This window comes from Hemiscyllium ocellatum, chromosome 9, assembly GCF_020745735.1.
Source record: "Hemiscyllium ocellatum isolate sHemOce1 chromosome 9, sHemOce1.pat.X.cur, whole genome shotgun sequence".
Lineage (NCBI taxonomy): Eukaryota > Metazoa > Chordata > Chondrichthyes > Orectolobiformes > Hemiscylliidae > Hemiscyllium > Hemiscyllium ocellatum.
The window spans coordinates 42,672,742-42,684,193 of record NC_083409.1 but is presented as its reverse complement, the minus strand read 5'-3'; the positions used below and the strand labels follow the sequence as shown (position 1 = coordinate 42,684,193).

Sequence of the window (11,452 nt, the reverse complement as noted above, 5' to 3'; positions counted from 1 at the left end):
GACATTTTACTGCCTTGTATGTACTATACAAATGCAAGTTGTTGTTGGATATTGACTTGCTCCACTAACAGTAAGCATTTTGCAGATGTACAGTGTGTTATCTACAGGGTAACTTGCAACAGTTTACCATGCTTTTTTTTTCCATGGGCACCTCTGAAATTAGCGATCTCCACCAGTTCGAGGGCTAGGGGCAGGAGACCTGGAAAATCAACAGCTCAACGTGCGTTAAAATTTTCATTTGGACCGATAGCAGGAGTTCCTTTATTGCTTTGAAATGAAAATCCACCACCTTCCCAAGGACAGTTGGGGGTGGACAATGAGCACCCGTCGACTCCCTGAAAATTGTTATTTTTTTAAAAAAAAGCACAGCGAATCTTCGATCCATATTCAAAATACTTAACTATAAATAAAATCTGCTGGGAAACATTACCGCCCCCGGGAAGGTATTTCCCACGCCAGGCAGACGGTGGGGGAATCCTTTTAGTGTGTTGTATGTTGCTTCGTATGCTCTATGCTATTGGACAATCACCGTTGAACAAGGACATCCCTCATCCACTATAAATCTCACGACTCCACATGAAAGGATATTCCCTCGATCTGGGGATTGCGCGTGCACGAAGTCAGCCAGTAAACAACCCGAGGGAGGGATTTTCCCTCAGCTAGGGAGACGAATCCCATAGTTTCAGGCAGGGGCGGTGGTGGCGCCTGCAATGGACACAGGTGCGGGCAGATTCTCATTTTGCTTTAGGAGACACGAGCTCTGGGCAGCGTTCAGCCCCTGACTGCCCCAGCGAGATGCAGGAGCTCCGGGCAGCGTTCAGTCCGGGAGATGCAGGAGCTCCGGGCAGCGTTCTATCCCTGATTGCCCCGAGGGAGACACGAGCTCCGGGTGGAGTTCTAGCCCTGACTGCCCCGAGGGAGACACGAGCTCCGGGTAGAGTTCTAGCCCTGACTGCCCCGAGGAGACACGAGCTCCGGGTGGCGTTCTATATCAGAGTGCCCCAGGGTCGCTGGTCGCTGCCGCGCGCTCAACACTTTCCCTTTTAGCGCGATGAGCCGAAGCGAGCAGGAGCTCGCAGAGTTGTGCATGTCAGGCTTCCATAGACAACTAAAGTGAACCTTACTCTGTGTGTGTGTGTGTGCGCCTTTCTTACAAAGTGATCCCTTGAGATAACAAATGGGAAATTTATGCGAGTATATTCGTGTAATATATATATATATTTCGTCTGGCATAGGTACACTGCATAGCTGGAAAGAATGGTGGACCTGGAAAACGAAGTGCCTCCTCTTCCTCCAAGGTACAGGTTTCGTGATTTGCTCCTTGGAGATCAAGGTTGGCAGGCAGATGACAGGTAGGTCCGGTTGGTGATTTTCTTTTAATCGACATTTGACTGCCAGGTGTCTTGGATGCAAAGAAAGATACGCAATTTTAATATAAATACAACTTGTTACGCGCATTGGAAAGTTTGTTTCTTTGCTGAAATATTGTCAAACAATGCCCGAGTGTAGACCTTGTCTAGTTAAACAGGCCTAAATGGAAACATTTAGATTCATAATACGGTTGATAACAGAATTCTGATTGAGCGATGTTTGTCATTTCTTTCTTGCCTTACGTGGAAATTAATCTGTAGATGTGATTGTTTTGTATGCGCTCTTGTAAAGATAACCGAACGTTATCGCATCTATTACTAATTCACTAGTGCAATAACATTGGAAGAATAGTCTTTCGAAATTTAAATCTCGGTCTGTTGGGCTGCCTCCCAAAAAGAGTAGATAAAAGGATCTGATTAAAGTACTGTAGTTCTGCACCTTCAGTAGACCTGCATCCTGTCTCCTCTTCTTGAAGTCATTCATTAACACGCAGAGTCTGCTGCCATGATTTATTGTCTGTTTAATAACTAAAGAAGATGTAGCCTGAAAACAATTTTTGGGATATCATTTTGGAAACAGTGAGAACAGCATTTGCAGCTATCTTTAGTGGTCTTCTATCGCAATAGAGAAGAATGTCTTCAATATGCTGGTAACCTTCCACAATTAATTTTGCTGCAAGTTTTAATCTTTTGGTATCATATTATCAATTTAATTCTAAATTCTCTGACATCACATCTTTGTTATTCAGTGCTCAGACCCAACTTTATTGCTGCTGAAATAAATATTCAGATGCAACTTCTTGAGTTCATTTATTTATTGCAAGAATGGATTCTGGAATTGTCCATGCCAGAAAAAAATCAAAAGTCAAACCAGTTAATGTGTGCAGGTAGCAAGTGAAGATTGCCTTAGACTATCCTCCAAAGGCTGTCAGTAGTATGTCTGGTTAAAAAAAAGTTGTTATTCACAGTATCTAAGGTGAAAAAAATGCCTTTGTATGCATTTAATCAATTGCTATTATTTTTATTACACACTTTATGTAAAAAAATTAATATTAATCAATAATTGCCTGTAAAACAACATGGCTGCGCAAAGAGTTGACGAGATAGCAGCACTCTGTTGTTTGTGAATAGCAGCATTAAAGTGGATTTTGTTGTTTTTCATGGTCATTATCAGCTTTATGAGCATTATATTAAATAAAACACATATTTGATTACTTTTATTTCTTTGGTTCAAGTAAGGTGTGCTGATTATTTGAGTTGATGAGCAAATCTCATCCCTTCAGATAAGATAGTGTTGCAGTAGGCCTTCTGAGCCTGGGGCTCGTCTACTCCATCTGCTTTTCCTTTTGTTTCTTTTCGTCTTTTTTCTCTCTTTTATTTAACTTGTCCCTTTTGTAGAAAAAACTGAGCCATGGCAATGAGTAGGCCCAGCAGTGTGGACTCATGATGGTGGTGTCAGAGTTTGGGTTCCTGGCACTTCTGCATTGTTGAATGTGGTCTGAGCGCTGACTCATGGCTACTGCTGTGGTGACAGCTGGTGGCACTGGTGTCTGGCGCAGATTCATGGCAGCCAAGGTGGGTTTGGGCCCTGTACGAGACCTGGCAGCATCAGAGATGGCTGGATCAGTGAAGTGGGCCCAAAGCAGACTCATGAAGGTGATGGAGTCCAGTTTTGGTGGGTACGGTACCCAGTGGCATCAGCAGTGTCTGCATTAGTGTGGTCCAGCGAGGGCTCATAGTGGCAAGGGCATTGGTGGAGGCAAGATGGCGCCAAAGAGTCATAGAGTCACATAGACGTATAATAGCGAAACAGACCCTTCAGTCCAACCCATCCATACCGACCAGATAGCCCAATCCAATCTAGTCCCACCTGCCACCACCCGGCCCATATCCCTCCAAACCTTTCCTATTCATATATCCATCCAAATGACTCTTAAATGTTGCAATTGTACCAGCCTCCACCTCTTCCTCTGGCACCTCATTCCATACACGTACCACCCTCTGTGTTAAAAAGTTGCCCCTTAGAAGGACTCTTTTATATCTTTCCCCTCTCACCCTAAACCTATGACCTCTAGTTCTGGACTCCCTGACCCAAGAGAAAGGACTTTGTCTATTTACCCTATCCATACCCATCATGAGGTCACCCCTCAGCCTCCGTCGCTCCAGGGAAAACAGCCATAGCCTGTTCAGCCTCTCCCTATTAACTCAAATCCTCCAACCCTGTACATATATTCTGAACCCTTTCAAATTTACAACATCTTTCCAATAGGAAGGAGACCAGAATTGTATGCAATATTCCAACAGTGGCCTAACCAATGTCCTGTACAGATGCAACATGACTGCCCAACTCATGTACTCCATACTCTGACCAATAAAAGAAATCATACCAAACACCTTCTTCAATATCCTATCTAGCTGTGACTCCACTTTCAAGGAGCTATGAACCTGCACTCCAAGGTCTCTTTGTTCAGCAGCACTCCCTAGGAACTTACCATTAAGTGTCTAAGTCCTGCTAAGCTTTGCTTTCCCAAAATGTAGCACCTCTCATTTATCTGAATTAAATTCCATCTGCCACTTCTCAGCCCATTGGCGTATCTGGTCAAGGTCCTGTTGTAATTTGAGGTAACTCCCTTCGCTGTCTATTACACCTCCAATTTTGGTGTCATCTGCAAATTTACTAACTGTACCTCTTATGCTCACATCCAAATCAGTTATGTAAATGACAAAAAGTAGAGGACCCAGCAGCGATCCTTGTGGCACTCCACTGGTCACAGGCCTCCAGTCTGAAAAACAACCCTCCACCACCACTCTCTGTCTTCTACCATTGAGCCAGTTCTGTATCCAAATGGCTAGTTCTCCCTGTATTCCCTGAGATTTAACCTTGCTAATTAGTCTCCCATGGGGAACCTTGCCGAACACCTTACTGAAGTCCATATAGATCACATCTACTGCTCTGCCCTCATCAATCCTCTTTGTTACTTCTTCCAAAAACTCAATCAAGTTTGTGAGATATGATTTCCCAAGCACAAAGCCATGTTGACTATCCCTAATCAGTCCTTGCCTTTCCAAATACATGTACATCCTGCCCCTCAGGATTCCCACCAACAACTTGCCCACCACTGACGTCAGGCTCACTGCTCTGTAGTTCCCTGGCTTGTCCTTACCACCCTTCTTGAACAGTGGCACCACGTTAGCCAACCTCCAGTCTTCCGACACTTCACCCGTGACTATCGATGATACAAATATCTCAGCAAGAGGCCCAGCAATCACTTCTGTAGCTTCCCACAGAGTTCTCGGGTGCACCTGATCAAGTCCTATGTTGGCTTCAATTCTAGCAGCAGCATAGCGAAGGAGACTCATGCCTGGCCAGTGGGCCCATGGCCCATGGTGGAGCATTTAACACTTTTTCTTTATTTCTTCATCTTTCTGCCTTTACATTCGATGTGTTTGGCTTTCTTCTGTGTTTTAAGAAGAGTGATAACACTGTACAACACTTTTCACTGTTTGTTTTGTAATAAAATACACTTCACGATAAATAAATCAAATCATTTGCTGATGGCCAGAAGATACGGTGACATATGGCTCCTGTTGAGGACAGATGTCTTTGACTGTTATAAATTATATAGTCCAACAGTAAGTTTCAAGATCTTAAACCACATAAGAGACTGGTTTAAGTTCTGTGGTACTGGAGGTGAGGGTTCTGGGACCAAGTGAAGTTTCAGAGGAAACAAAATTGGCACGGCCTAATTGGATCAGGTCACGGAGATACAATTCTGTCCCACTTTTAAATCAGGCATTCTATCCCTTAGATTTTTATTATAGGTTATCATGCCTCCAAAGAAACATGATTACAGAGACTGGGATGAATATTAAGCTACAATCACTTCCTTTTTACCATTGGTGCTGATGCAACTCAATCACTGATGGATGTGTTTATAGAGGATGCTTGGATGACAAATGTGGTTGCAGATATTGACATAAACATTCATGTTGATGCAAAATTAATGCATTGTTTGTTTCTTAAATTCCTAAAATGATTTGTTCAATTAAAACAGAATGTCTAACTGGATTGTTTCTTCAGCAAATAAAATTGGACCATCAGTTGCTTTTTTGCATGCTTAATAAGAATTGTATGGCTTGCTTTCAATTTTTTTCTGATTTTGAGTTGGTTGATTTTACAATATGTAACTAGTTGCACTAATGGAAAATTGAGGGATCTGATCCATGTTGCACACAAACTGTTGTAGTTGCAAATGTGTAAAGTTGAAGAGCTATGTTGTGGCAGGTTGAATTCAGTTTAGATGTTAGCCTTGTGTTTTTAAGTTATCTAATTTGCTGTTTATTCTGGTGTTGAACTTATAAAGGAGATTATGAAGATGCATTATAATCTTGTAACAATAGAACATGACCTGGATCAGATGGGCTATGCCCAGAGTTCTGAAGGAGATAGCTGAGGTGATTGCAGAGGTTTGGATGGTGATCTTTCAGAAATCACTGGAGTCAGGAAGGGTCCCAGTGGACTGGAAAATGGCCAAGATAACTCCCCTATTTAAGAAGGGAGGGAGGCAAAAGATAGGAAATTATAGGCCACTTAGATTGACTTGATCATTTTAAAGATTTTAGAGTCCATTATTAAAGATGAAATTGTGCATTACTTGGAAGCGCATGGTAAAATAAGGCTGAGTCAGCATGACTGACAAATTGGTTGGAATTCTTGGAGGAGAGAATGAGCAAGTTAGACAAAGGAGAGCCAATGAACATGATCTATTTAGATTTCCAAGAGGCCTTTGGCATGGTGTTCACATGGGAGACTGCTGAACAAAAGTGCATAGCGTTAGGGGCAAGGGACTGGCACAGAGGACTGGCTGACTACCAGAAAGCGGAGAGTAGGAATAAAGGGTTTTTTTTTCAGGATGGCCACTAGTGACTTGTAGCATTTTCAGGAATCTGTGTTGGGACCACAACTATTTACATTGTACATAAATGAGATGGATGAAAGAACTGAGGGCATTGTTGCTGGTTTGCAGGTGACACAGCGGTAAGTCAAGAGACAGGGAATGTTGAGGAAGCAGGGAGGTTGCAAAAAGAATTGAACAGGTTAGGAGAGTGGGCAAAGAAGTTGGAGATGGAATACAATAAAGGAAAGTGTGAATTTATACACTTTGGTAGGAAGAATAGAGGTGGGAAAAAGCCTCAGAAATCTGAAGCATACTTAGGAGTCCTGTTCAGAGTTCTCTTAAGACTAACATGCAGGTTCAGATGGGAGCTAGGAAGGCAAATGCAAGAGCAGGGATATATTGCTGAGGCTATGTAAGGCTCTGGTCAGATTGCATTTGGAATGTTGAGAGTAGTTTTGGGCCCGGTATCTAAGGAAGGATCTGCTGGCATTGAGGGAGTCCAAAAGAGATTACAAGAATGATCCTGGGCATGAAGGGTTTGTCATATGAGGAGCAGTTGAGGATTGTGTGTCTGTACTCAATGGAGTGTAGAAGGATGGGGGAGGATCTCATTGAAACTTACGGAATATTGAGAGGCCTAGATAGACTGGACTTGGCAAAGATGTTTCACTGTTAGGAGAGACTAAGCCCTGCGTGTACAGCCTCAGAGTGAAGAAATGATCCTTTGGAATTGAGATAAGGAGGAATTTCTTCATCCAGAGGGTGGTGAATCTGTAGAACTCATTGCAGCAGAGAACTGTGGAGGCTAAGTCATTGAGTGTCTTTAAGATAGAGATAGATTGGTTCTTGATTAGTAAGGGAATCAAAGGTTTCAAGGAGAAGGCCGGAAAATGGGGTCGAGAAATACATCTGCCATGATCGAATGGTGGATTAGACTCCTTGGGCTGCTCTTGTATCTTACGGTCTTATGATCTAAATCATCCAAATTCTGAATGAACTGGAAAGCTTGTAAATTAATCATCTGAGCAATTCCAAATTTTACTTTTGTTCTGCTCACTCTACACCAGTTCACCATTCGAAAGCAGAGTTCAAAGCCTCTTGCTGTTTCTTTGCATTTCGATTCTTAAAAGGGAAAAGTAACAGATAACATAATTTTGAAATGTTCTTGGATCATTCATTCTGATGGTATCTTTTGGACCATATCTTTCTTGCTGTTGCATTTTAAAGTTGAGCTCAGCAGTTTTATTGATGACAGCTTCTTTCTTTTTAGCAACTGTAGTACTCAGCATTGCCATTCTCATGGGCTTTCCAAAGGGACTGAAGCTTTCACAGGAGGAAGAGTAGTGCAAACTAAGCGAATAAATAAATACACTTGCACTTCAGGTTTCTGACGTTGGCTTTCTTGTGATCTGAGACCCAAATTTTAATTCATGATGGACCTAACCAGTGATGTGTCTAAAGTTACTTGCCTTTTCAGTGTATGCTACATGGGTGATTGTCAGGGCATTATATTGTCTCCATTAGAACTGGTTTGATGTAGCAATTTCACAGAGATAATCCTACCCATTGCTGTGAAAGTAAATGTGTCTTTGACAGACACGTGTATACACACACACACACACCCCCCTATCTTCTGGCCCACTGCAACACACGTTTACATGATCATATTTTTGCAAGCTATGATTTGAAGGAGGCTTCACCTGATGAAGGAGCATGCTCAGAAAGCATGTGAATTCAATTAAACCTGTGAGATTATAGCCTGGTGCTGTGTGACTTCTGACCATATTTTTGCTGCCATTGCTAGATCGAATATTTGCAAAGTGTCCATCCATTGCTGCTTTATGCAAGTCATAAGAACCTTGGTTTGTGTGTCAAATCTTCTCCTTACTTTCAATAATGTAAGATGGTGCAGCACCTTTGCCAGGCAGTAGTTTTTCTTTTTGTTTTAAAATTTAACATATTTTCCTAATCAACCTGTTCAGAGATGTAATTTCCCACCTCTGGAGTAGGTGGAACCTGAACCCAAGTCTCTCCTGTCAAGGGTGGGGATGCTACTTCTGCATGGCAAAAGTGAGGACTGCAGATGCTGGAAACCAGAGTTTAGATCAGGGTAGTGCTGGAAAAGCACTGCAGGTCATGCAGCATCCGAGGAGCAGGAACATTGACGTTTTGGGCAAAAGCCCTTCATCAGGAATAGAAGCAGGAAGCCTCCAGAGTGGAGAGATAAATGGGGGATTGCTGGGGAGAAGGTAGCAAAGAGTACAATAGATGAATGGGGGTGGGGATGGAGGTGATAGGTCAGAGAGGAGGGTGTGGAAGGTGGCAAAGAGTACAATGGGTGAATGGGGGTGGGGATGGAGGTGATAAGTAAGATGGGAGGGTGGAGTGGATAGGTGGGAAGGGAGATTGGCAGGTAGGACAGGTCATGAGGACAGTGCTGAGCTGGAAGATTGGAACTGAGGTAAGGTGGGGGGAGGGGAAATGAGGAAACTGGTGAAGTCCACATTGATGCCCTGGGATTGAAGTGTTCCAAGGCAGAAGATGAGGCGTTCAGAAAACTTCAACCCCAGGGCATCAATGTGGACTTCACCAGTTTCCTCATTTCCCCTCCCCCCACCTTACCTCCGTTCCAACCTTCCAGCTCAGCACTGTCCTCATGACCTGTCCTACCTGCCAATCTCCCTTCCCACCTATCCACTCAACCCTCCTCTCTGACCTATCACCTCCATTCCCACCACCATTCACCTATTGTACTCTTTGCTACCACCCGCCCCCCCCCCATTTATCTCTCCACCCTGGAGGCTTCCTGCCTCCCTTCCCGATGAAGGGTCGATTTTCCTGCTCCTCGGATCCTGCCTGACCTGCTGTGCTTTTCCAGCACCTCTCTGATCTAAACTACTACTTCGGCACCACAAGAGGTCCCTTAAGTGGCAGTTTTTCAAGTGCAGGGCTGCGTGTATATCATATGGCTATTTATTAAGACCAATAACTAGTGACGCATGTGATATGAAGAGGTTTTCAGTCCATTGATGTACAGCTAGGTCTACCTCCATTCATAGAGTAAAGTTAATGCGCTAACACTCTAAGTTGCGATGATTCTTGTGCTTGGTGATAGTCCACTAAACTAGCACAATTTGAAAGGTGTGATAGAATAAATAGCTAGTGACATAAATTTCAGTCTTGTTATGATCAGACTTCAGGCAAGGCTCCCGAGTTCATAATAGTTCCAGGGATGATATCATAAACTGTTTGGCTCCCGAATAACTGTTCCACTTCCTTGTTCGCTCACACCCTCTGTGGTTACAACAAGATCAACTTGAAAAGGATCCTTTCCTTAAGGGTATCTTTCTCCTAGATCTAAAGAACTTGTTTGAAAATGAGTCCATCTTTCTTGAATTAACAGGAGGGGAGAGTTTGTTCATGAGTAAATGTGAGAAGAATTTGTAATGCATACTCACAGATTAGAAATAAGAGCTGATTTGAAGAGGATAAAAGTAAAGATATATGGATCAGTATTTGATTCATTTGTGAAGAGTGGGTATTTGAATGTTATGGCCATTGCATTTGGGGTTGCTGCTGTCAATGCATAGATTCCTGAGCATCTGCGACCAGTTTGAACTGACTTTGGGAGCCAATAGTTCTTTCTGGAAGTCACCACTTAGTGGCCCCAAATAGAGGTGAAATGGAACTCCCACTAAGTGACTGGCCTTGCCTAAATTCTGAGGCAGAAGAAAATAGCACACTGCTGTCTAGATACAGAGACTGTGACAAATCTTAGGATGCATTATTCTTGTGAAGACTCTATGGATGAGAAAGTGGTTACCCACAAATGAGATGGAATTTTAAGACCTCCCCCCATCCCCCCACCTACCCCGACCCAAAACATCTGTTGGGAAGGGGCACTGCTATCTTGTAAAATTCTGCAATCAAAATATTTGTTTCGAATCTTGAAACATTGAACCTGCTTTTCTTAAACTTTTTAACATTAATACAATTCTGTATTCTTTTAAATTCTCCTGCACTTGTCCATGTTGCTGCTGTCCACCCATTATTCAAATGACTGGAGACGAGCAATACATTTCACTGATGTCACAGAAAACATTCTCAACTTCTCACCAGTATGTTATTGGGGATAACTTTCTGAGAGTGTAATTATCAAAAGCTATCACTTAGACATTGAAGCTAATGCTGATATTGCACACTACGTTTGTTTTTTTCAAACTGTCTTGGTTAGTATTTGTTTTCCTTTTGTTTCATCCACCGAAGTGTCCCTAGAGCTAAGCCATTGCTCACTTGTAATCGTTCTCTCTAAATATGATGATAGGAATTTGGTAGAAAATGTTCTTATTTTCTCCATCTTTGATTGTGGTTAATACCAGCTGCAGGCTGGTGTTAATGTGAATCAAACTATATAAAAACAAACAAGTAATTCAGTGGCTCATCACATAAAAAAGGATGACCTCAAGGTACGCTGCTGATGTTATGGATGACAATGGAAGAGATAATAGCAGGAACAGAACCTGTATACAGAAATGGTGCATCGGTGTAAATACAAAAATCACCAAACAGCATTGTTTTAAAGTTATATGTTACACTGTATATAGTCAAATATTAATTCTTTTTTTTTACCAAGAGAGAAAGAATAGTGAAATATGGCCCATTGATGTTTATTCCTCCAGCACCCCCATCACAAGCAATGCTGCTGTTTTCACCCGCAATGTATCTCTTATATGCTGAACCCACTGCCCAATCTTTCAAGAGGCATTTGTTACAGTGCACACAAGCATGGAAATGCACACTCTAGGGAGCTCTGAGTTAGTGAGCAACTCGAAGGAATATCCCATGAATAAAAGGAGCATGCGTTAGGAGAAGTAAATGATAAAGAGATTGGTAGATCAGCTTTACCTCAACCACTAATTCTGGTGTTGCTCACAAACCGTTTCATTGCTGATAACTATCATTTCACAAAGGCGTTAGAGAGTCTGTGTAATTTATTAACTTAGTTCTCCTGATTCAAGCTTGGAGTCTACAATTGCAAAATACCGATGATGCTAGAAATCTGACATAAAAATAAGTGTTGGAAAAAAACTCGCAGCAAATCAGAAAGTTAATGTTGCAGATCATTGACCATTCATCTGAAGTTAATGATCAGGATTTGAGGTTTGGGAGAACCACAAGATGAGG

The 11,452-nt window shown here is 42.4% G+C and overlaps 1 protein-coding gene across 4 annotated transcripts in view; it reads left to right on the top strand.

Annotated features, from left to right (window-relative positions):
- Positions 1 to 1,257: 1,257 nt before the first annotated feature.
- kcnt2 (potassium channel, subfamily T, member 2) overlaps positions 1,258 to 11,452 on the top strand; it is a 686,368-nt gene continuing 676,173 nt past the window's right edge. For all 4 annotated transcript variants that reach the window (XM_060829715.1, XM_060829714.1, XM_060829713.1 and 1 more), the window contains exon 1: positions 1,258 to 1,352. In XM_060829715.1, the coding sequence (XP_060685698.1) occupies positions 1,258 to 1,352 (95 nt within the window). The remainder of the gene's footprint in view (positions 1,353 to 11,452) is intronic.